The sequence below is a fragment of the Colias philodice genome, chromosome 2 (assembly GCF_061535455.1).
Source record: "Colias philodice isolate Cphi_HAF_F1 chromosome 2, ilColPhil1 Martin Lab GWU primary, whole genome shotgun sequence".
Classification (NCBI taxonomy): domain Eukaryota; kingdom Metazoa; phylum Arthropoda; class Insecta; order Lepidoptera; family Pieridae; genus Colias; species Colias philodice.
Genome location: NC_143087.1, coordinates 11,744,636 through 11,768,956, shown reverse-complemented (window position 1 = coordinate 11,768,956; position 24,321 = coordinate 11,744,636). Strand labels below are relative to the sequence as shown.

Below are 24,321 nucleotides of genomic sequence, written 5' to 3'. Positions count from 1 at the left end.
AAAGTGTCAATCTACAGAAAATAGTAGGTATACTGTTTGAGCAGGCCGTAGTGCGGGGGTCACGGAGGAATTCTACCAATATGCGTCTTGACGGAACACAGTGGGGTTTTGGTCGGTAGGAATCCGACATAACCCACGGCCCCTCCCCCGGAGGCCGTGGGTATCTATGAAAGATTTCCCCACTAAAACAAAAAAAAAAGGCCGTAGTGCGGGACGGGGTAAAGGTGATTTTCATGTGATTAAAAATTAAACCTATAGTCCGACCTATAGTAGACTTTTCACTGTAACGATATCGCTATCTATGCGGGTGAAACCGCAGGGCATTGCTAGTCTAATAAATATATTGTAAACACTTGCTTGTTTCATTTTTTTTTCTGGGGAAGGAGGGATCAGGACCCTGTAGGTAGCAGAACAGAGTACCTACAATATGTAGGTAGGTAGTAAGATAACAATAATTAAAAATGTGTCGAATCGACAGAATCATATTTGCCATTTCCATTGTCAATGTTTGTCACTTTTGAATAACTTGGCATCTTTGTTTTCATAATAATTTTATTTCGTTAGGCTGTTTTATTTACTTATTTTGTTTTACATAATTAAATTTAAAATGTCCGTTAATCGCCATTTTGATTCCATGTTGTTCAACTATGAAACAACAAATAGAACTGATTTTCAATATAATAATATAACACCAGCACCAAAAACTGTTTATCAAGAGAAACCTCGAAGCAAAAGACCAGGCTCTCCACAAAAATTTTATATTCATACGCTCACTAAATGGAAAATCTCGAAAATACCTACAGAATTATATGTAAAGAGGAAGGAGATTGTGCGAACTAATCCAAAGGATATTGAGATGCAGTCACAAGAGCCAGTAAATGAAGTATGTTTATTTTATACACTATTCATTTTCATGTAGTAAACTCAAAAATAAAACATCAAAAGAACTGGAGAAAATTGCCTAATTAACATATCATACAAAAGTAAATTTCTGGTCTTTTAGCGGTTAAGGTACAGGAACTTAGTATTTACAAAGAGCCTGGTTTTAGATCAAAATATCGGATAAAGACCGCCAAAAAGTGCAGGCAACACGACCGCGGCTGGTCATGACGCCAGCAGTAAGCATGGATGATATTGACAACTCCGAGTTAGTATCTATACTTTTACATGTAATTTTCTAGAGTTCGTCCAAAACCATTTATTTAATTTGGATGGAAAACTTCATGTAATTTGGTTAAATCTTACATACTTTATTATTTTTATTAATTTATGATATAATTTCAAAGAAATCGATGAAAACTTAAAACTAGAGGTTTTCTCAATAGAATTTTGACTTTAACTTTATGAGGTACGTAATGTAGAAGATAAACCTAAAAACCAATCATCGAACCTGAGCAGTGAAACATTTTTTTCAAATAGACTTTACCTATTGGCTATTTATTGCACGACTCATGATTTTAAATATGCTAACTTTCAATATAGAGTTCGTGGGCTTCTAATAAACGATATTTACCAATCGAGTGTACAGAAGATGCAAGAGGAGATACGCAACTCTTGGCGCGACCACAGCTACCGCGCGCCGCTCAATGGACAACTTACTTGTGCTCAACCGGTAATAATAATACATATATATGAGCGAAAATAATTTTGCCTTCGTTTATATAAAAAAATTACCAAACTAACTTATAACTTTGGATACATACTTTTTCACTTTTTAATAAGTCGAAATTTGATCTTCTGCCTACAGTATCTTCTTTCTGCCTACTCGCATTTGCGTCCTGCTAAACGTACCTACATAATATTGCAATTTGCAATGAAATATTGGTACGACGAAACACTATTCTATAACACGAAAATGTAAATATTATGTACCTACATAATATGTATAAAATACCACGAAATGCTTGGTCACCGTCTACGAGCCTAGTGGCTAGTTATTAGTTAACTTTTCACATGGAACTTGTAAATTTGTGTAAATACGTATTAAAACTGCGCATAGAATAAGAAAATAAGTAGAAATTTATACCAAATTATGACTAAACAACAGATAACCCTGCAAAAACTGCAAGTGCCTTACGTATCTCCGGAATGGCGTATGGACTCAGTATCGTGGGACAATCGCCAAGTTCGCGCGTACTGTAATCCTTGCAAGGAGTTCTACCTTTCGAGAGAACCAAAGTAAGCCTAAAAGTAAATATAGTAAGGTATACGTTTTAGTACTAAGGTATACGTAGTTATCATGATATTCGTATTAAAATATGCAAGCGGTAACTATGACTTCATTTAAGAAAGCATTTTTTAAACGAATGACGATTTACCGACGTGTATGACAGAGATAGAAAAAACTAAAATCACGGTGTTTATTTCCTCAAAAACTTAATAATGTAGTATTGTACATAGCTAAACAAGTCTTATCACAAATCATTTCTATATACACATCACTATTTTTATGAAGAAATTTTGACTAAGTATCTTTTTCCTGTTCGAAATTTCATCAATTGGTTTAGTGAGAACGTAAGAATAGTTGCTTTACAACATTAAAGGAGTAAAAATATTGGAACTTTTCCAAATATTACTTTCAGATGCAGTGCATGCGACTTCACCGCAGCCAGAGAATCCCAGAAGGCAAAGAAAACACAATAATCAGTAACAATAAGCTTTATTTCCAACATCAAAATATACATACGTATTATATTTTAGAATATTTATTTTGGAATAATGTATTTTAGAATGTTTTTGTCTTAATTAAACGCTTTAAATATAAAATTGTTTAATTTAAAAGGCCAGCACGGTGGACCATACGAAATTAGATCCTTATTACTAGAAATAAGAGCCATTTTACAATACCACTTTCCTTACTTTTTTTTACATAAAAAAACTAGTTTTAGGGCCGGTTTCTCCACTTGCTGACAATTGCCCTGATATCTTATTTGACACCTTTTTACGTTATTTTAACTGATAGATAAATTTAACAGGACATATCCAGAAGCGGTAAAACCGGCCATAAAAGAGATTAGGTACTTATAAATTAAATCTAGCGCAATAAGTTTTTGAGATTTATTTCTATAAAATAGTTTAACATTAGCGAAAAACAAACATAATATAATTATGATTTGATACATTATAAAATATCATAGATTTGGCAACAATGTGCTACATCAAACAAAAATTTTAATATCTAATCGAATAATTGAAGAATAACATTTATTTAATTATACATGCAGAATAGAATTATAGTTTTATTGATTAAATATATATTTTAAGTGAAACTTCTTTAGGCGTATTGAGAGTAAAATTTCAAGATCGCGTCATGGCAATACCGCCACGACATGGGGTAAAGCGACGATTTTGGTATCTTTGAATCTTGCCAACGAAGTTTCACTTCTGACACATGTGCTGAACACACGCTTTTTTTATTAATAAATTTTAGTTTTAACTGGTATATGCTACATAGTGAGAAAAATGTATTTTAATAGCTGCCACTACTTCATAATATAAAATATATAAAAGCAACAATAATCACTTATGTCTAAATATCACACCTTTAGCGATGACTCTGTTACTAAGTCCATTACTCTTAAAGATAATAATTCATAATTTTCCATTTGATAAACATAATAAAATGAAATAGATAAAAAAAATATCTTTCATTACCATCTTTTAACGTGGAATAAAAAAAAACAACATTACACATCAAATTTAAATACATACATAGAAATACTCGAAAAGAATACTTAATTATTTAAATAAAACATCATATAATTTAAGAAAAAAAAATAGCCAATTTTAAAGATTATATTAAAGATTGCCATTATCAAAAACAACTTTAAAACATCTGCCATAATAAAGTGTTTAAATTTAAACGTAGTATATTCAATTAGTGAAAGAACTAACATTAAATATAATATAGTATTTTATAACAACCTTTTTCTCTTTTTCTTCAAGTTTATATGTATACATAGACTATATTTATAAATATAGTAGTATAATATGTAATAACATGAAGTTATCATGAAAGTAAATTTGTGATAATTTCATCTCTGATTAAAAGTATCAACGCATATTATGTTACGTATAAATGAATAAATTGATCAAATCATCATAAGATGTTATATATAAATATAATACATACAATTACGTATTCGAGATTTAAATAATAATTCATGCATTAATATACTTATATCAGACTTGTTAATAATGATTGCAAAATCTGATATAAGTAATAGTTAATAAGATGGAAATCTCTTGAAAAATCGATATAAAGAGATTAAAAAAATCCAAATTAATGACATAAGATACTAAAACAAATGCGTCACTGAATTAGAGACCTTATTCCAATACACATAAGGATCATCCCTGCTTCTAAGGCCACTAAGTACAATCATTGGACAATGTATATCCTGTTAACAATCTTGCCATTTACCAAATCTGAAGTGATTCGGACTTTGGGTCATATTTCAGTACACACAAGGGTGATATTCGCTAGAGCGAAAGCTGAATGTTGTCGAACTAGAGGGTTAGGGTCTTTTATGAGTTGTAAAAGTCTTGATCTAGCTGTGCGGATAATGTCTGGTTCTAGACGCGTTTCTTCCGGATATTGGTCCTGGATTCGGTCTAATTCTGCATATAGGTATCCTGGAAAATGTAAAGTAAAAATTAATATAATTTTCATTTAAATATGTATTTTAACTCTGTGTTAAAACTTATTTTTACATAGAGTTAAAATATATAATCTTCTAATTCTAATTCTACATTATTTAATTATAAACGATAGTGTCTTGTCCTAAAATGGGATATGGGATCACTCATGTTTTTATTAAGTAAAGAATAATGCGAAATTATATGAATGGGATATTACTCTAAGGAGTAATTATTTTGGTCAGAGTAGAGGGTAAATGAGTAATTATTATTTATTGTATAACGAGTAATAAAAGTTAAATATTATTAGGCTGAAGAAATATTAAGAGTATTAAGAGTAATTATTAAAAGAGGGGGATTATTCGTACGTACATATACGTACGCGACACTTTTTATTTATTTATTACGACATTTTTTTATTTATTTATTAGGTAAATTATGGCATTAATAAGATATTGTATATAAAAAAACATCTGATTTTTGTAATAGCTGACCTCTATCGTATGTTTATATAAACAAACATATACTTGAACTAGATTTCCGCCCGCGGCTTCGCCCGCATTTTCAAAGGAAAACCCGCATAGTTCCCGTTCACGTGGGATTTCCGGGATAAAACCTATCCTATGTGTTAATCCAAGTTACCCTCTATATGTGTGCTAAATTTCATTGTAATCGGTTCAGTAGTTTTTACGTGAAAGAGTAACAAACATCCATACATCCATACATCCATACAAACTTTCGCCTTTATAATAGTATTAAGATTAAGATATAAATTTTAATTTACTTTGATTTGTATTCATTTACCAATAGATGTCTCTTTTACCAATAACGAGCAAAGCTTATAATCACTTTTTTGTGTTCCTTTATCATGATTATCTTTATCATAATTTGTTCTATTTTTGTTTAATTATTCTTTTTCTTTTTTTAAGTGAATATTTAGAGCGTTTATAGTATTGTATTGTAGTGCCGTTATCAATATCGAGCAAATAAGTTTTCTTTCGTTTCGTTTGTTGTGTGAGAGTATTTCTTGTTATGGCCGCAACAGAAATATATATTCCCTGAATTTTTTATCGATGTATCGCGAATCGTGAGATAAGGTCTGGTGACGGACGGACAAACAGACAGACAACGAAGTTTCAGTAATAAGGTCCGGCAGGTAGGGCAGCAGGGCGCGCACTCTGCGGGACACTGACCGAGCAGGGCGGGCGCGTAGGGCCGCAGCGCGTCCCGTGCGGTGTGCAGGTAGGGCAGCAGGGCGCGCACTCTGCGGGACACTGACCGAGCAGGGCGGGCGCGTAGGGCCGCAGCGCGTCCCGTGCGGTGTGCAGGTAGGGCAGCAGGGCGCGCACTCTGCGGGACACTGACCGAGCAGGGCGGGCGCGTAGGGCCGCAGCGCGTCCCGTGCGGTGTGCAGGTAGGGCAGCAGGGCGCGCACTCTGCGGGACACTGACCGAGCAGGGCGGGCGCGTAGGGCCGCAGCGCGTCCCGTGCGGTGTGCAGGTAGGGCAGCAGGGCGCGCACTCTGCGGGACACTGACCGAGCAGGGCGGGCGCGTAGGGCCGCAGCGCGTCCCGTGCGGTGTGCAGGTAGGGCAGCAGGGCGCGCACTCTGCGGGACACTGACCGAGCAGGGCGGGCGCGTAGGGCCGCAGCGCGTCCCGTGCGGTGTGCAGGTAGGGCAGCAGGGCGCGCACGCAGGCCGGCAGGGCGGAGGGCCGCTCGTCCGCAAGTTGCCGCACGAGGGCGCTCAGGAACTGCTCCAGGTACAGCCGGCCCTCGTCCACGAGGTGCGTCTGGATGAACTCGTTCGACTTGCGCGCGTTGAACGTGCGGAACAGCTGGCGGAGCGTCGATTTGGCCGCCTGAAATGAATGGGATGGTGTTATTTATACAAAACACGAATTTTTAATTTGTAGAACATGAAATGCATTGAATATCATATAATGTGGTTTTACTTTTATTTCATAGTATATTTTAAAAGATAAAACAAATTGCTTCTGAAATGTTTTTCTTTAACACTTACCCTCACAACAGCAGGATTGCTGTCACACAAATGCAACAGGAAGCACGGCAGAGAACTTATAGCCTGTTCTACTAATCCTTCAGACTTGACCTTCTCGGCGATGATGCCAAAGAGACGAATGGAGTTCTCCCTTAATTGGCTACAATCCGTGTTCATGAAGGGGCGGATTTTCTGGGAGATCGCGAGTAATTCTCGATCGAACTCTATGTCCAGTTTGTCAGTTTCAGTCAGAAGACGACTGAGCCCTTGTATGGCAGCTAGGGGAACGTTTTCGACGGGCGATCTGTGATGGAAATTGTGTTCCTTTAATTTATTACTATTACAAAAATATCAAGCAAAAATTTGATTTTTAATATCCTACTAATATTATAAAAGCGAAAGTTTGTATGTTTGTGTCTTGACGCAAAAATTGGTGGACCGATTTTCATGAAATTGGGCACACACATAAGAGGGTAACTTGGATTAACACAAAGAATAGTTTTTATCCCGACAATCCCACAGGGACAGAAACTATGTGGGTTTTATTCTGACTACGCAGGCGAAACTGCAGCGAAAAGCTTGTGTAGTATATACTTAAATATAAAATAGAGGTAGATATCTCACAGCATCACGGCTACGCGTCCACCATTTGGCTGAACGCAGGGACGTGAGTTTGGCGGCACCGCGCAGTTCTTGTGCTGCTCCTACACTATCTATACTTACTAATTTTATAAAGAGGAAAGGTTTGTATGTATGTATGTATGTATGGTTTTCACGCATAAACTACTGGGCCGATTTTGATGAAATTTGGCACAGATAATCTTTAGACCCTGAGAAAGAACATAGGCTACTTTTTATTGCGAAATATGTACCACGGGCGAAGCCGGGGCGGACCGCTAGTAAGCTATATAAATAATGTAATTGTAAAACTGACATTATTAAAAAGAGCAACTATGGAGTTTCTTGCCGATTCTTCTCCGTAGATACTGCTTTCCGAATCGGTGGTAAATGTTAAAAATATGTACCTAATGACGTTTCAAAAGTGCTTCTAGAAGAAGTCTAATTGAATAAATAAATGTTTGAGTTTGAAATATATGGATAACGTCTTACACCATCATCTGTGCATCTACCCCCTGGCTCAGCGCGGATATAGCAGCCGGTAATAATGCAATGGAGTGCAGGCTCGTGAGGTTGGTACAGCTACGCAATTATTGTGCTGCTACTACACTATAAGCTATATAATATATGGATAACGTCTTACACCATCATCTGTGCATCTACCCCCTGGCTGAGCGCGGATATAGCAGCCGGTAATGATGCAGTGGAGCGCAGGCACGTGAGGTTGGCAGCACCGCGCAGGCTCACACAACGCACGCGTGGGCTTTCGTCCTTCCAACCGGAGTTTAGAGTTGCTATCACGCTCTCTATTAGTATTGGGTTGTCGTTGCACCTGGGGTGATGTAAGCAAAACAAGTTATTTTTTGTTTTCGCAATTTCAAGTTCAAAAACGCAAGTGCTAAAGCTTTTAATTAATTGAGAAGGTTAAATTCGTAAACACTCCTTTAACTGTGTTTAGAATATTACGAGTTAAATATTAACAAAACAATTTGCATTATTTCGAACATTGGTAAATAATTAAAAGATCATAGCGACATCTACGACATCGACATCAATGTCATCACAATGAAATATCCTCACCGATAGTTCAAAAGATCAGCCAACAGCGCGATTACAGCACACCGTTGAGGCGGTAAAGGCGATCTTGCGTAACCAGCGACACTTCCTACCAACCGACAGAGTTGTCCCGGGCAAGAGCGACTGAGAGAACTGCCCAGGATTGGCGCTAGTTCCAGGATAATGCTAGAACTGTCTCCGTGTTCTATACTCAAGCATAGTGAACACGCTTCTTTTACCTAAGAGGTGGCAAAATAAGGAAAGAGAAAAATAATGAATCAGTTCGTTACGAGTTACACTATGATTTAACAGGACTAATAAAATGTAAGTACTTGTACTTATGGCACAGAAATTTTCGTATAATTTTATCCTATCAATAAGACCTAAGCAAAACTTAAACCTTAACAAATTACACTAAACCCACCTTATAACAATCAGATCTCTCCAGGAAGCTATTAAACGTATTCACAGTGATCCTAGCCGGGGACAATTTGATGGCTTCTCTATTGGGAATGAATCCGAATCTCTCTTGTCCCTTATTAGTTGGTACTACATACGCTGGAGGTTCTGCCTCTACATAACAAGCTAGAGTCGTGTACAGTACGGCAAATAGTTCTGAGAATTTGTTCATGCATATCGGTCGCATTGATTCCTCTTGTAACATCTCGCCTAGAGCGCTTATAAGCTGAAATAATTGAGAAATTAATTAATTAATATGGAAGAACTAGAAAAACGTTACTAAATGGCTTAGAAAATTATTGAGGGTATTGGAGTAAAAAATTACTTTTTGTAGTAATTGAGTAATTATATTTAGGGAAATGGAGTAATTATTTTTGAGAGCATTTTGGATAATGTATTTATTTGAGTAATTTATTGTTTAACGGCCGAAATATTTATTTTGAGTACTTTCATATAAAAATAGTTTTAAGAATTTCATGACGTTAGAAAGGTTTATTTTTATTAAAATAATAACGGAGTAATTAAAGAATATTTATTGTTCTATAAATCTTCACTATTCATAATAAATTTACACAAATATAATTGTATTAATTACGCATCAATGAGAGAGGAATGATAAATTTGAATTTAATTTATTTTGGAATGTCATTATTGAAAATACTTTTGTAATATTCTTTAATATTTAGAAAACTCACAGTCATTGGTTGCAAAGCAGCGATGTGATGTTCAGTGATATGGTAGGGGTCTTCATACAACTCTATAGATGTCATGAGACGCAAGAAGTTGTCCACTATTGCTGTGGAGAGTCCCTCGTCTCGGGCTAGATGCCGCCAGCAACTTACTACGCAACTATAAATTGTATAAAAATTATAATTCCTTCACTGTCATACTTTAAAATGCGTGTGTGTTTGTGCCTTTGTCAGTCTTTAAAAAAATGTTATGCTTTGGAATTTAGTTTGGGATATTTGAATGGTCAGAAAATGAAAATCTACATGTGCATTTTCCTCTTTATATTTGTTTACTAGCTGCTCCGCGCGGTTTCACCCCCGTGGCTCTGTGAGCATGTTTGATATTTTGGAATGGTATCCGTCTTACGCTTTTTCGATCAGGTCACGTGTCAGGACAACTTCAACAAAATCTTAAACTCGCGTCAGGACGCGAGTTTAAGATTTTATACCCATTACAGAAAAAGTGCTCAACGCCGCTAAAGAAGTTTTCACTTCAAAAAAAACTCACAGTCATTGGTTGCAAAATTATATTTGTTTATTACTCTGATTTATTTTCCAAGTAAAGGCAAATAAATTTCTTATTTGAATTAAAGTTTTAAATTATTATTACTTCTTCGTGTTATTTATGTATTAATAATTAAGTACCTATAACACAGATACTTACGGCTTCAACGGAATCCTTTGCCCCAATAGAACAGCAGTCACAGCATTGGAGTGGTGTTTCGTCAACGACATCAGTGGCCTCATGAGCTTCGCTCTGGCCTCATCATTCACCATTTCCATTGTCACCAACATAACTTCCACTATCCTCTCGATACTCTGATACAAATCCTGCCCTTTCTTTACGAAGAACGCATCTAATATAGAACTAATACCAACACTACGCAACTCATGTCCATCGTAACTTTCTAGCAAACTTTCTATGAATTGCATAGTATGCAAGTGGGGTATTTTTGGCGAAATTGTATCACATAATTTCATACAATAATCACTTATCATACACAGATCATTTGTCAGGATATTGTTCTGTAACTGGGTTAGATTTCCCATACATTCGTCGTCTGGCTCAATTGTATGGCCTTCGTATAAATCTTGTATCTGAATTATGAGTTTGATGCAGTCTACGGTCGTTAATCTTACTGGGAAATTAGTATCAGCTACACCGGGTACAATGAGACCTAATAAATACCCCATTTGACCAAATTTACTGGGAGCTTCGTAGTTTAGTTTAACATTTTTTATATAAGCATCAAAGACAACTTGAAGAATGAGTACAGCAGCTGTTCTTATCTCATCATTTTCATGACGGATCCACTCCATAAGTAAACCAATAATATCATCAATTGTACTTAAACATGTTGACTGAATGATCAATTCTTTTATCAATTCATGAAGTAAAGTTAAAGAATCGTTTAATGTTTTGGCCAATAAATCGTTTTTATCACCGTTGCCTTCAATTTCATACTTCCGTTTAAACGAAGATAGTTCTCCAAATATACTGTTAAAGAGTACGCGAAGAATTGTATTACGTTCTTCCGGCAAAATGCCTTTTTGCAACTTCGTGAGCGCTTTTGATGCTTTCACTATTATGGGATATAGTTCAACATTCCGTTTTTCCAGATTGGAATTATAAATTTGTTCCAGTACAGCATTTAATAATTGCCAGCGATTCCTCAAAGTAACGTTATGGTGGGCCGCTGGGTGCAGTGCCTCGCTAATCTCGTAAAGCGTTGTAACACTTGCGTTGCACAGATCGAAGCCAGGTCCTGATTTAAGGATTTCTAATAGAATTGATGTGACATTTTCACCTAATCTGGCTAGGACATGAACGTCTAGACATTCCCTTGCGACCTTTCCGTAGCACGTTATAAGAGCGTACTTGACTATAGCAAGTTCGGCGTCATTCTTAGATGCTCTAGATGAGAGGAAATTCATCAATTTATTGCTTCGTTTTGCTTCATTGTCTTTGTATAGCGCATCCAATTCATTAAGTACGGATTCTCCGTGTTGTCTAGATGCGATGCCTATTGCTTTGCTTACGTAATCAACACTTTCAATTGGAATTGATTTGAGTGCAAGAAGTATTATCTTCAACACAGTTTCAACTGCAGCGGCGTTTGACATCTCACAAGATAATTCAGCTAAGTACTGCAAGGCCACGCCTTTGATCATCGGCGGTTGTTTCTTAGATAGAATCTGTTGAGAAATCAACGACGATATTTTCTCAAGCCATTTTTTGCTATTAACCTGTTCCACAGCGGAAACCAATAGATCCAATAGCATTCCATGCCACTGTTCTCTAGATTCATTTTTCTCAACATACTTTAGTAATCTATCTAATTCAATGGTCCACGCATTCTTTAAATTCTTATGAACATCACCAGAAAACTCTTCGAGGAACATAAGTAGGTTCCTATTTCTATCTTTCTCATCTGGATCAACGACATGCATCAGACATCGAACGAATACAAGGTCTGGTGAACATTTTGACTCAACACTGTCTGAAGGCTCATCTGTAGTTACTTCAGAATTATTCTGTAGTAAAGAAGTGAGGCAATGACTCACTGTAGACATGGATGGCGTGAAATCTTCAACAGTGAGGGCAGTTAGTAATAAATGCAATAATTGTGTCCGTACACTTGTGACAGTATTGCACATAAGAACCAATGAATTTCTGCAAGTGTCACGTAAGTCTTGCGCCTCAGTTTTGGAAACTGTTGCTGGTCCTTCATAACCACAGTGTTTTACTATAAATTCTACCATAGCGAAATCTTCTGTGGCCATTATACAATTTCTATACACCAAAGCAACTATTGCTTTGACGAGAATCTTCTTCATTTTAACACCCTGTTCCATCACGATCATCACTTTTAAAATGGTTATGAATTTCGTTGCGAAATTTTCGATAAACACTTGAGACGATGTCGTTAAATGAGTAAGAATTATAACCGCTCTCAGTCTTTCTCTTTCTTGGTTATTTTTAGACATATGCAAAAGCATTTCAATGGTTTGATCTGGATATTGTGTCGCCATGTGATCAAAGCAACGGAGCACTTCAAAATGGTTCTTTACAGTGTGTGGCTGATCATAATCTGGTTCAAGCAGAACCAAGTTGCATAAAACGTGGTTTATCGAATTAATTACGTTATTATTTAGCGACAGCTTAGGATTCAGTGGAGATGGAGCCAGTAAATACGAAATACATTGGCTGATACTGAAGAAGTTTATCGTTGGTTTTCGATACAAAGAGAGCAATGAAAGCACAAATTTATTGACAGTCTCGTTGAACTGCCTTTCTGAAATAAGTCTAGTGATTGGGCCTAAAGCCTCGAGGACTGATTCTGATACTTTCGGCTCATAAGACGGCAACCACTGGTTGTAAAGGACGTCGAATACAATCGAGAATTCCGTGACAAAGTTATCCTTTATCGATGTTATATTGTCGGTCTCGACGTTGTCGCCTATTTGCTCAGCCACCGCGACAGCGAAATGTCCGAACGCTGTAAGTAAAAGTAATTTAACATTAACATGGGCAATTATAAGGCGACCTACTTTTTCTATAGTAAAAGTGACTTATTTACGCTTATTACGATTATCATTGAAAGGATTATTAAAAAGAAATCCATCCACGTAAATAAGAGTTCATATTAATACTATTGAATAATTTATGTGCATATACATCGTGCAATGAAAGCCAAAAGGAAAATTCAATGGATCTACATAATTTTACACACATGATTGATTGATTACAAAAAATATCACGATTTTAATTATAACTGCTCATTGAATTCTAAATAAATGCGTTGAACAGTGTTAATGATGCATACCGGATCATTTTTGCGAGGGAAGTATAAGTATTAAAAAAAAAACATGTTTAAAAACACTTAGTAGATCTCTCATTACGTCTATAATTGTTGAATAATCTTCTAAAGAGATACTAATCGTTTAATTGAATGAGACATTTCCAGACAAAAAAAAGGTATTCCACAAATAGAATGCCACATTATATCAGATTAAATTAAATTAATTGTAAAGCAATGAAGCCACACAAATTGATTGTTTATAAACTTATAAATAACCTAATTATATTCTTACCTGACGAGCGGTAGGAGTGGTAGCATTTTGTCCAGATTTTCCTTGATATAGTTGCCTTTGTCTTATTATACGCCTATGCCTGCCTGAGCCCATCTTACCTAACAAACGGTAATAGTGGCAAAATTTTGCCCAAGATCTCGTATATATGCAGCACCATGTGCCTGATGTTTGTTTCTATAAATTACTTATAAGTCTTACCATACGCGAACGCCTGTCTAAGACCACCTTGCCTGACTAGTGGCAATAAAGGTAGCATTTTGCCCAGGATCTCCTTGATATGCTACTATGTCCCTAAAGTTGGATTTTATAGATCACTCGTAAATTAATAAGTCTTACCATATGCGAACGCCTGTCTGAGGCCATCTTGTCTGACTAGCGGCAACAAAGGTAGCATTTTGCCCAGGATCTCCTTGATATGCGGCACCATGTCCTTGGTGTTTAGGACGGCCAGTGTGCCCAGGGTGTGAGCGATTGTGTAGTGCGGCACGGAAGCCGGGGACAGTTGGTTTATGAGACTGCGAAGTACCTGTAGGAGTGGATAGTTCTTGGAACATTTAGTTTTTCGTGGTACAGTAGAACCCCGTTAAGTCGAACCTCGATAAGTCAAAAACCTCCAAATCTCGAAAAAATGTTTTGTTCCCTTCCCTTCAAACACCAAAACCTCCATTACTTGAAATCTCTACCCTCTGTTAGTCGAAATAATCACCGAGTCCCTCTAAGCCATTTTGGTACATATTTTCACTCTATAACTCGAAAAATTAAATTTGACCTCTGTATGTCGAACATAGCAACGTTTTTTTTTATTTTACAACCTTTACAACTTGATCTTTAGGAATTTATCACCTTTATTGTTTGAACAAAAATAAATTAACGACTTTAAGAACGTGCCGACAATGTAAGTACACTATTGTTTCTTAGAAAACATTTTAGGAGTATTTGATAATAAATCTATGACTCACGTATTCACGTGTTTGCTTAATTGGTGTCAGGTTTTCAAAATCCTCCATAAGTTGAAAACTCTATAACTCGAATTTTTTGGCGTCTCCCTTGATATTCGACTTATAGAGGTTCTACTGTATATATTAGTTATGTAATTAATGCAAATAAGATATTTTTATTTTGGTATTTCATAGATCGTTTATCAAGAAGGGGTGTCACATTAAGTCCACTACCTAAAAGTGGAGAAAATTAATTATTTTCTTATTAAGAGTAGGCGATGTTACTGTTAATGTTTTTTCATCACGCGGACGAATCCACGTGTAACAGCCAATAATTTAAATAATTATAACAGTATCCATTCATAAAAATTAAAATTATCAAACATTATTTAATATAGTGTGTCAAATGTTTTATGTAGTCTGTTTCAAATAGGGTAATTTATTCAAGATCCTATAACTAATATTATAAATGCGAAAGTTTGTGAGGATGTGTGTGTTTGTTACTCTCTCATGCAAATACTACTGAACCGATTACAATGAAATTAAGCACACATATAGAGGGTAACTTGGGTTAACACATAGGATAGGTTTTATCCCGGAAATCCCACGGGAACGGGAACTATGCGGGTTTTTCTTTGAAAACGCAGGCGAATCTGCGGCCGGAAAGCTAGTATGGCATATAAGCGAAACCAATGCCTTATTTCCGCAAAATTATCTATATTATGAAGCTGATGAGTTTGTTTGTTTGAACGCGCTAATCTCAGGAACTACTTGTCCGATTTGAAAAATTCTTTCGGTGTTAGATAGCCCATTTATTGAGGAAGGCTATATATAGGCTATGTCATCACGCTAAGACCAACGGGAGCGAAGCAATGCGGGTGAAACCACGGAGCACAACAAGTAATAATATATAGGTATGTACTATGTATATTTTTTAAACTATTGCTTAATAGTTTAAAATTAATAAAATTTCAATAAAGCTCCCATAAAGTATTTTACTATAACCTAAATGGGTACAGCAATCGATTCAATCACTTGCATGGATTATTCATAAGGCTTCTTTGAATGAACTAAATAAACCCCACTTGAGGCGGTTATTAGGGCATGATTGTTTTAACGATATTTTTAACGTTATATATCCTTTTAATCGGACCAGCTTAAAGAAGCCCCCAAAACTGTGGTTATTTAAGCTGCTTTTCAATTTTCATGAACGGTAACTTTATCTTTCAAAGAAAAATATCTTTGGCTAAAATTGTAAAAACGTAAAAAACTGCATTTTTTAAAATTAATTAAAAGAAACTAATCTAGCAAAATGGATGAAATATTGTTCATCATACTTTTACAAAGCGAAAGAATATGTATTTTATTTTAACAACACATCTTGTTCAAATAATGATATAATGAAACCATGTGTGCATGTATTTTGATAGCATGTACAAAAACAATAACACTGCTCATTAACAGACTACATTGAATTGAAAGCTGATATTGATTATCAAATCATATTGTGTACTAGCTTTGCCCCGCGGTTTTACCCGCGTTGCTCCGCTCCTTTTGATCTTAGCGTTATTATATATAGCCTACAGCCTTAATCGATAAATGGGCTATCTAACATCGAAATAATTTTTCAAATCGGACCAGTAGTTCCGAAATTTGCGGATTCAAACAAACAAACTCATCAGCAATATAAGTATAGATTTGAGAGAACTGGTTTACACAAAACTTAAATGTGTTTATATTAATGAAATTATTAAAACAAGATTTCGTACATACCTATTCATATAAAAAGTATTAAGGTCGATGTCTTTAAAAGGTCAGAATATTATTTCATGAATTAAATGTTTTGTGTTGGACTACAAAATATATGAGTTGAGAATGAAGTTATTTTTATATGACACTAAAATTGTGGTTGGATAATTTATACAACTTTTACAGCAGTTTTATTTTCTTATTTAATTTCAATAAATGCATAATGTTAAATACTAGAAAATGTATTCAATATAATTAATAATTTACAAGTTTGATTGAGTGTCTGTGAGTCATTATGCAAAATCCACGAATAATATTTAGTATTGTATCCATACATAGTGTCTTTGCATTCTTGACCATTAAAAAATTAACTTACAAGATCCAGAAACTCATGGCCCACAGCCACAAGAACGGCTGAAGCTCCCATCTGCACAGTTGGCTCATATGAGGGGTTTTCTGTCATCGCCCTGAGCATAGCATTGACGAGCTCCGCGGCTGTTAACGGATTTAGTTTCTTCACTTGGCCTACACATGTTCGCTCTAACACCCTGTTAGAAATGTATTAAGTATCACTACATAGTATAAAACAAAGTCGCTTTCTGTGTCCCTATGTCCCTTTGTATGCTTAAATCTTTAAAACTACGCAACTGATTTTGATGCGGTCTTTTTTAACAGATAGAGTGATTCCAGAGGAAGGTTTTAGTATATAATTTATAAGGTTTTAGACAAAGCGGGCGAAGCCGCGGGCGCGGCGGTAAGCTAGTTAATTATAAGGCACACTTGGTAAAGGTATCGGTGGTTAATAGTAAAACTATATCATAATGATTCAAAGGTGCTTGAGTGAAAAATGTTTGAGTTGACTTTATATAGCCATTTTTTTATTTTGTTTGAATTTTAGCAATGTCCAGATAATAAGGATAGTTCTGCTTGGCGACTGGTAGTCCTGTGGAAAAAGGTAATGCTGGTACTAAATTATGCAACTCCTCAGCACATTGCCAAAGGAATATCTAAATATACCGACAAATTCTTGGTAAAGGTGATAAGAAGAGGTCTAATTGAATAAATAAATGATTGAGTGTGAAAGAAAGCCCTATCAATGCATGCTTGTGTAAGTATCCTATTTATGTACAATATAATAAAGACTCTTATATAGTGTTTGTATAAAAATAAAATTTAAAGTACTTTGTTTATTTGTATTCATGTAAGATTGCTTATCTTTATATTAATTACATAGAAGTTATGTAAATACACAGTCCGAAAAACTGTGTCATATTATGGTGTTAAATCATAATAGGTAGTAGCTACAATTCAAATTTCAATGTATCCTACTAATATTATAAATACGAAGTTTGTAAGAATGCATGGATGTATGTTTATAAACGGATTTTGATGATACTCTGCAGTTATGTTGCTTATCTAACAAAATAACACACAACCCATAGAAATATTTGCTTTTGCAATTAATTATTAAATAGAACGTAGAATATTTAAAACAAATACTCACTGTACAATATTTCCCGTTTGTACGACATTAATTCGAACAGTGTTTTTGTAAAATTCACATATTATTTCAATTACTTCATTAGGATATCGATTGGCTATTTTCGTAAGAGATTTTATTATGTTGTTGTTTACAGAGTTATCGCTGTCGCAGAGTGCATTTATTAATACATTCACCGTATCTGTAAAATAACAAATTCATTAGTTTATTACGTGTTTATTACTCTTTCAAAAGTACACATGAATAATACGGAATATTAATGCCAGTACCTTTCAAACATTCTGTATCCGTTAGCGACATTTTCACTTAACCATGGGAATGAAAATGAACTACTCAAAACAGATATTAAATTAATATTTATATTAAACGCAGCAGAAATAAAAATTACAATTCACAAGTCACAATCGTCACTCAGCGAGTACAATATTTGTACAATACGACAATGTCAAGTGTCATTAAACATCTGGCATTTGACAGTGACAATTTGATTCAGCGTATGACAGCACAGAGAAAGTAGTAATATATGTATGACAGTTATAGAAAATGATACAATTTCAAAAAAACTAGCATCTGCGACAGACTCATTATTTTTCGAAAGTAGAATAAATGAGTGAGAGAAGTTTAGTATGAAAAAAATGAGTTGATTTAGCTAATAAAGCGTTAAAACGCTAACACAATTTTATTTATTTTGATTGATATAAATACGTTGTTAATTAAACAGAATATACAATGTAAATTAGTTGACAGCGTTAGAGCGTTTTCACATTATCCGATCCGATATCGGATATCGGACGCCGATAGCCGATATCCGATATCGGATACAATTTGCCCTTTCACATTGTCCGATAAAATCGTTCCGATATAATCATGAGTGTTGCCAGAAATTTTTAGAGAAAACTAAACTAAATTGCCAGTTGATAAAAAAGGTGTAATTAAAAAAAATCTAATGTAAATCATAGTTGTACATGTACATTAAAAATAACTACGATAAAGAAAAACAACTTCAAAAAAGAAAAGTAAAATGTTTATTTAGATGTGAAATTTACTAAATAGTTTTGATATCGGTCATTTGTATAACATAATATTATACTCATGTTAACACAATATAAATTAAATAAATTTATATCAATACCTAGTATTAGTCATTAGATAATAGTTTTAGTAATACCATGGACGAATATAATTTATATTTGTCTATGGTAATACATATTTAGTAAATACCTTTCAAAATCTATTAAATGTATTTTTATCAAGACGTACTAGTCATTTAGTCATTTTTTCACTACATACATTTATAAAAGTTCATGTAGTACCTATGGGCGTATTCAGAAAGAAAGCTTGAAACTTATAAGCGCTTATAAGCGCTTATAAGTTTCAAGCTTTATGTTTTATGATAAATTTATTAAGTGATACAATCTTTGTTCACATTTTCTTTTCTTTTTCTTACTACACTGTAATATCCTAAAATAATATTGTCACTCGTTCAAATATATTTTTAATATGATTGTTGTAATTTCCTGTAAGTAAAGATACATAAATTATTTTATTGTCATAAACAATTATTTTACAATTAAGAGTTTTCAAACTTTGTATTCTTTGTTGTAAATTCAAAATAAAAATAAAATCGGTGTGAAATCTCCTCCTTTTTTTGAAGTCGGTTAAAAACAAAGCACTCAATGACAACAATACAATAAACAGCACAACCAACATCCGAGTAGGAGGAGGAGCGAGGCAGAATGAGATAAAATAAAGATGATAGACACTAATGTTTTCGAAGAAAGATATTTGAATTTAAGAATGCAATATATTTTTGTTTACTTCAGTTCAGCCAATTGTCGTATATTTTAATACGGCAAATAAAAATACCTGCCGTATAAATCGTATTTTAAATGCCTATAAATACTTAAATGTGTGTTTTCTTAATAAAAAAAAGGTTTCTTTTAATAGAAAGGGTTTTAGGTTAAAAGCAAAGAATTTTTTTAAAGATTGAGCGCCCTATAAGACTGAAAATACACAAACTAGTGCTTTTTTGCTGTTGGTATACACATGAACATTATCGTCCGATAGCCACTGGGAATATCGGTGTCGGCTCCGATATCCGATATCGGACCGGACAATGTGAAAGACAGGCACATATTTCATACATTTTACTTCCCTCCGATATCGGATATCGGCTATCGGCTTCCGATATCCGATATCGGATCGGATAATGTGAAAACGCTCTTATATATATAATAGCGCCGATAAGCGCTTATAAGTTTCAAGCTTTCTTTCTGAATACACCCTTACATCATTTTGTAACAAGTAGAGTTGAATTGTTTTTTCTCATAATTTTGAACACATTGTTTTTTTAACGAATTATTAAGTAACAAATGAAGATTAGTTTCTTAAGTTAAAATCTGTGTAAACGATTATTAGTCGAGTAATTTTATATTATACTCCGTGCTCCGCGGTTTCACCCGTGGCTCCGCTCCTGTTGGTCTTAGTGAGATTATATAAAGCCTTCCTCGATGAATGGGCTATCTAACACCGAAAGATTTTTTCCGGTCCAGTAGTTCCTGAGATTAGCGCGTTCAAACAAACAAACAAACAAACTCTTCAGGTTTATAATATTAGTATTGAATAATAAGATTAAAAGTCCAATATTTTTTTTTTAATTTGCTTGATTAGTGTTTTTAATTTTGTTTTAATTTAGTTGAAAATTATTGCATTGCATAATAACAAATTATTTTTAATTAATGAATTTATAAAGAAGATAAATAATTCTATAATGGATGTTTGTATGCACAGATTATTTATCTGTAATAGTATATAGGGTTGCTTTTTTTAACACTGTAACTTTACTATGGACTATGGTAAATTTAATTTAGTCTATGCTTTTGATTAGCAAAAGTTGGGCGACGGCTAGTCGGCTATGTTCAACGTTTCGTTAAATTATTTCGCTAATATAGGTCATAAATAGATTAGATGCGCGAAATACATAATTTCATAAAAATAGTATAAGTAACGATACATCTACTATATAAATAAAATAAATTGCGAATTCGAATAATATTAAAAATCATAGAATACGACTTTCACCGGATACATCGATAATTTGATTATACGAAACAGAGGTTGCAAATTACTTATTTAGCGGGCAGTGAAACAATCTTACGATGTATCCGTGCATTTGGTCAGTTACTGATATAGCTGTGTGATGAACTGTGTGGTTCGTTTAAGTGACAAAGCAAACGCGTCGGCTCCCACAGGCCACTCGACACTATTATCCCATCCGTGATTACGTTGCGCCGGGAACTGGGCACTCTGCTTAGTCGCCGCGGGGACTCCAAAGCGGTAAATACGGAGTCGCAAATCCTGCTCCGAATCATTTATCGTCAGGATCTCGGTGAGTACCGCGCTAGCCAGTCTCGCAGGGACTCGCAGTTCCCTCTCTGACAGGAGTCGGGCCGCGGGCGTTACTCGCGCTCTGACATTGAACAGCGCAAGATCAGCTGCCGTTTGATCTTAAAATAGACGTAGAATACTGAGCCCCTCCTGGCAGCGGACTTAATCAGCTGATCCGTACAATGCTTTAATTATATCCAATTGGATAATTAATTCAAAAGCGTGGTTGATCAAACGCGATTTAAATCATTCATTGTGCGCGCTGATAACTTATCGGCGTGATAGTGTCATTTATAAAACAATTTGCAGTCCTGACATAGTTTTCAGTGATAACAACTGGTTAATTGGTTTCAGATTTGAAGATGGTGCAGCAAGATTTAACTTAGGTGTTCGGGAAGGGTACACATGGTTATGGTAGGGAATGGCTCTCGGGAGCTCATCGGTGTGAGTTCCTAGTGAGATAGGGTAACTGGATGTGAGTGTAGTGTTGTGAAGTGTCTAGTCATTAGTGAGTGAGGCTAAGAGCCGGGATGCCCTCCGTTATGTTGTCCGCAGTGCTTGAAGAGGAGGCCGACTTGTATGAAGCCTTCCCTCCTCACGTTGATCCCTCCGGAATCACCATTTTAACTGATAGCCCACCAGGTATGTATTGCTTTTAACATTATTATAAAACATACTTTTTAAAAGACAGCTATATCGTGCTGTAGTAAAATTAAGATAGCATTTATCTTATCCATAATCTTTATTACAAATTAATGGTTCCGTTTATACTCAAAGGAAATCTTGAAGATTATGGTCCTACAGAATTATCACGTTTGAATTACTAACTAAACAAATATTTATTATTTTAAGGCACACTATAATTATACTTTATCTCTGTGTAAATATTTACCAAGAGTTGTGGATTCTCTCCTGTTTACAATGTAAACTTGTGTCTATAAAGTTTATGCTGATTTGTGTAGTGGAGAAACAGTGTAACCTGTGTAACATGCCATTGTTATAAAACCAAAGTGTGCTGTGTTGCAATGCATGCATGTTTTACATAGACTTGTAAATTATTTTGTCATGCATACTAAAATAGCTTTTTTGTTTATTAATTTAATGAAAAATGTATATTACACTGCATTTTTGTTTTTGTTAGGAAATTACAACAATAATAGTTGAGAATTAAATTTAAAATGAAAATATATGGTTTTATAAAAATGGCCACTAACGTAACACACTGAATAGCGTCCATTTCTAATCGTAAAATAAAATTCATATTGGTTATAAATAAAACAGACTATTAGGTTACTGATATTTTAATCATGTAATTAATAACAATACAACGTGGTGATATTTAAGAATAACAAACATTTATTTTTAACTAACTACAGATGAACTGAATTTTTCATAATGTTGACAATAATTTGATACTTTATAGAAGTGTCAACATTTTAAAATTTGGGTAAAGTTCAAGGTGTAGGATTGATTCTAGTTTTTGTAGAAATTACATTTCACAGTAATTAATGTTTTAAAAAGGATAAGAATTATATTAAACATTTTATAAATTGCAAGTATTTTATATATAAGTATTTCTGATTACTAAATAATTATTTTATTACACAAGAAATTCACTCAATCAATTAAATGCAAAAAACATCATATTGGTATTTGTGTAACATATAAATAATATTTACTTTTGCATAATTGTTTGAATAATTTACATTATCAATTAATTCTTGCATTTAGTAATAATAAAATTTCATAGTTAATAAGTAATATTGGTACATCAATGCTATATTTAATATTACAAAATATAATTCATTACAATAAATATTTGTAGCTAAAAAAATTTAATCTAAAACATGGTACATATAGGTATAATAATAATTACAAATATCCAACATAGAGAAACAAAGACTTGGGAATAAATTTAAACATGGACATAGGTATAGTTGGTCCAGAGTTATGCTTATAATGTAAGGCTTTCAACAAACTTTATCCTTCTGATATAACGTAATATGCTGCTATAATAAAAGACATGCTGAATCCCGCGAGTTTACTCGCGACGTGCCTGGTTTCAATGTTGCGTATGTGCTATTGAACAAACTGTTCTGAATTTCATACAGATCCGACCAGTTGTTTTTGCGTGAGATTATCAACGCCATACATCCTCAAAAACTTCACGCTTAAAATATTAGTAGGTAGGTCGTTTAGAATAGGATGACTCTCTTTGTCATCAAATTTAGTTAGTTTAAAAGATCGACTATATTCCTTCCTGCTGCTGCGTGGCCTCTACTACGATAGGTCTGCCGGCAATTGCCTAAATTGCCTCTGCCTATCTAAATCTGAAAGGCACACGAGAATAAATGGACCAAGTACGGTTGCCTATGCAATTGATTCTTTACGGATGCTTCGCGGAAGTTTCGTAGAAGTGAATGTAACAAGGATAGGTTTAATCATCTAGTATTGTATTGGATATTTCCTGAAAGTAAAATATTGTGATATTTAACGTTGATATTGTTAAGGCGTGGTAGCTTGTAACATCTTCGACGCAAACAATTTTAATGAGAGTGTTCGTTTATGTCGATTCAGGCTTATTTTGGAAAGCCTTTGTCAAAAATACAAAGACTCGTTTAAAATAGGAGGTCCCAATTGATTATCAGAGGAATGAAGATTATTCGGGCTGGAAAAGTTAATTACCGTATCATTCCGTTCTCCGTTAAATTAGATTTCTACCTCGTCTTTCAGCTATTTCTGGCAGTTTTGAAACCTCTTTTATTTTTCAAATAATCGTGCTTATGTGAGAGAATCGGGTGTCATGAAGAATCGCTGCCAGGCCGTTAATATTCAATAGATATTGACCCGGAGGTCAGGTCCATTTGATTTTTATTAAGAAATATTTCGCGAAATACGCAAGTGGTGATTTCTTATTGAATATTTTACACTGCATGGAATTATTGAACTAAACAATGAATCAATCTTATAATAAAGGAACTAGATATTAGCTTTCCAATCTATAGATGATTACCTGTTTCTCCATGCAAACTTATGATAAACTTTTACAAGTTGTTCAAGTTCTAAATAGTCTCATATCTTCAGTGAAGGTATTTTGCTTATCTGGTGAATTAATTTAGTTAAATTGCGTTTACAAATGTAGGCCAGCGAG

General features: G+C 34.6%; 3 protein-coding genes and 1 long non-coding RNA gene across 9 annotated transcripts in view; 3 read left to right on the top strand and 1 right to left on the bottom strand.

Annotated features, from left to right (window-relative positions):
- Positions 1 to 1,106: 1,106 nt before the first annotated feature.
- Positions 1,107 to 2,643, top strand: LOC149490813 (uncharacterized). The gene is made up of 4 exons (XM_089708527.1): positions 1,107 to 1,147; positions 1,483 to 1,612; positions 2,048 to 2,178; positions 2,583 to 2,643. Exons 1-4 carry the CDS (start codon positions 1,107 to 1,109, stop codon positions 2,641 to 2,643), a joined length of 363 nt encoding a protein of 120 aa, XP_089564653.1.
- c11.1 (maestro heat like repeat family protein c11.1) lies at positions 2,644 to 18,223 on the bottom strand. 2 transcript variants are annotated; one of them, XM_089708508.1, is made up of 12 exons: positions 18,053 to 18,223; positions 17,787 to 17,964; positions 16,659 to 16,830; positions 13,932 to 14,121; positions 10,165 to 13,000; positions 9,468 to 9,621; positions 8,738 to 8,998; positions 8,338 to 8,552; positions 7,901 to 8,089; positions 6,661 to 6,943; positions 6,262 to 6,499; positions 2,644 to 4,635 (listed from the first exon to the last, which is right to left on the bottom strand). In XM_089708508.1, exons 1-12 carry the CDS (start codon positions 18,081 to 18,083, stop codon positions 4,451 to 4,453), a joined length of 4,932 nt encoding a protein of 1,643 aa, XP_089564634.1. In that variant the 5' UTR covers positions 18,084 to 18,223; the 3' UTR covers positions 2,644 to 4,450. The 2 variants fall into 2 exon arrangements, with proteins under 2 accessions (XP_089564634.1, XP_089564641.1); XM_089708515.1 differs by lacking the exons at positions 13,932 to 14,121; positions 16,659 to 16,830; positions 17,787 to 17,964; positions 18,053 to 18,223 and adding an exon at positions 13,794 to 13,894.
- A 578-nt stretch (positions 18,224 to 18,801) lies between these two features.
- The window catches only part of LOC149490773 (uncharacterized), an 819,148-nt gene continuing 813,628 nt past the window's right edge, over positions 18,802 to 24,321 (top strand). Inside the window, exon 1 of the long non-coding RNA XR_016317404.1 lies at positions 18,802 to 18,818. This is a non-coding gene — a long non-coding RNA (uncharacterized LOC149490773). The remainder of the gene's footprint in view (positions 18,819 to 24,321) is intronic.
- Positions 20,653 to 24,321, top strand: part of sky (GTPase-activating protein skywalker) — a 97,519-nt gene continuing 93,850 nt past the window's right edge. For 4 of the 5 annotated variants that reach the window (XM_089709048.1, XM_089709041.1, XM_089709056.1 and 1 more), the window contains exons 1-2: positions 20,653 to 21,171; positions 21,525 to 21,812. In XM_089709048.1, the coding sequence (XP_089565174.1) occupies positions 21,701 to 21,812 (112 nt within the window). In that variant the 5' untranslated portion in view covers positions 20,653 to 21,171; positions 21,525 to 21,700. The remainder of the gene's footprint in view (positions 21,172 to 21,524; positions 21,813 to 24,321) is intronic. The other variant, XM_089709062.1, reaches the window with a different exon arrangement.

Bases quoted from the DNA above. Each gene is read 5' to 3' on its own strand.
- LOC149490813 (XM_089708527.1), top strand. From the start codon at position 1,107: ATGACGCCAGCAGTAAGCATGGATGATATTGACAACTCCGA. The intron at 1,613-2,047 runs GTAATAATAATA...ACTAAACAACAG, and splicing joins AACTTACTTGTGCTCAACCG to ATAACCCTGCAAAAACTGCA. The intron at 2,179-2,582 runs GTAAGCCTAAAA...TATTACTTTCAG, and splicing joins TACCTTTCGAGAGAACCAAA to ATGCAGTGCATGCGACTTCA.
- c11.1 (XM_089708508.1), bottom strand. From the start codon at position 18,083: ATGTCGCTAACGGATACAGAATGTTTGAAAG. The intron at 14,122-16,658 runs GTAAGTTAATTT...CCACTCCTACAG, and splicing joins GCCATGAGTTTCTGGATCTT to GTACTTCGCAGTCTCATAAA. The intron at 4,636-6,261 runs GTCAGTGTCCCG...TACATTTTCCAG, and splicing joins CTACGCGCCCGCCCTGCTCG to GATACCTATATGCAGAATTA.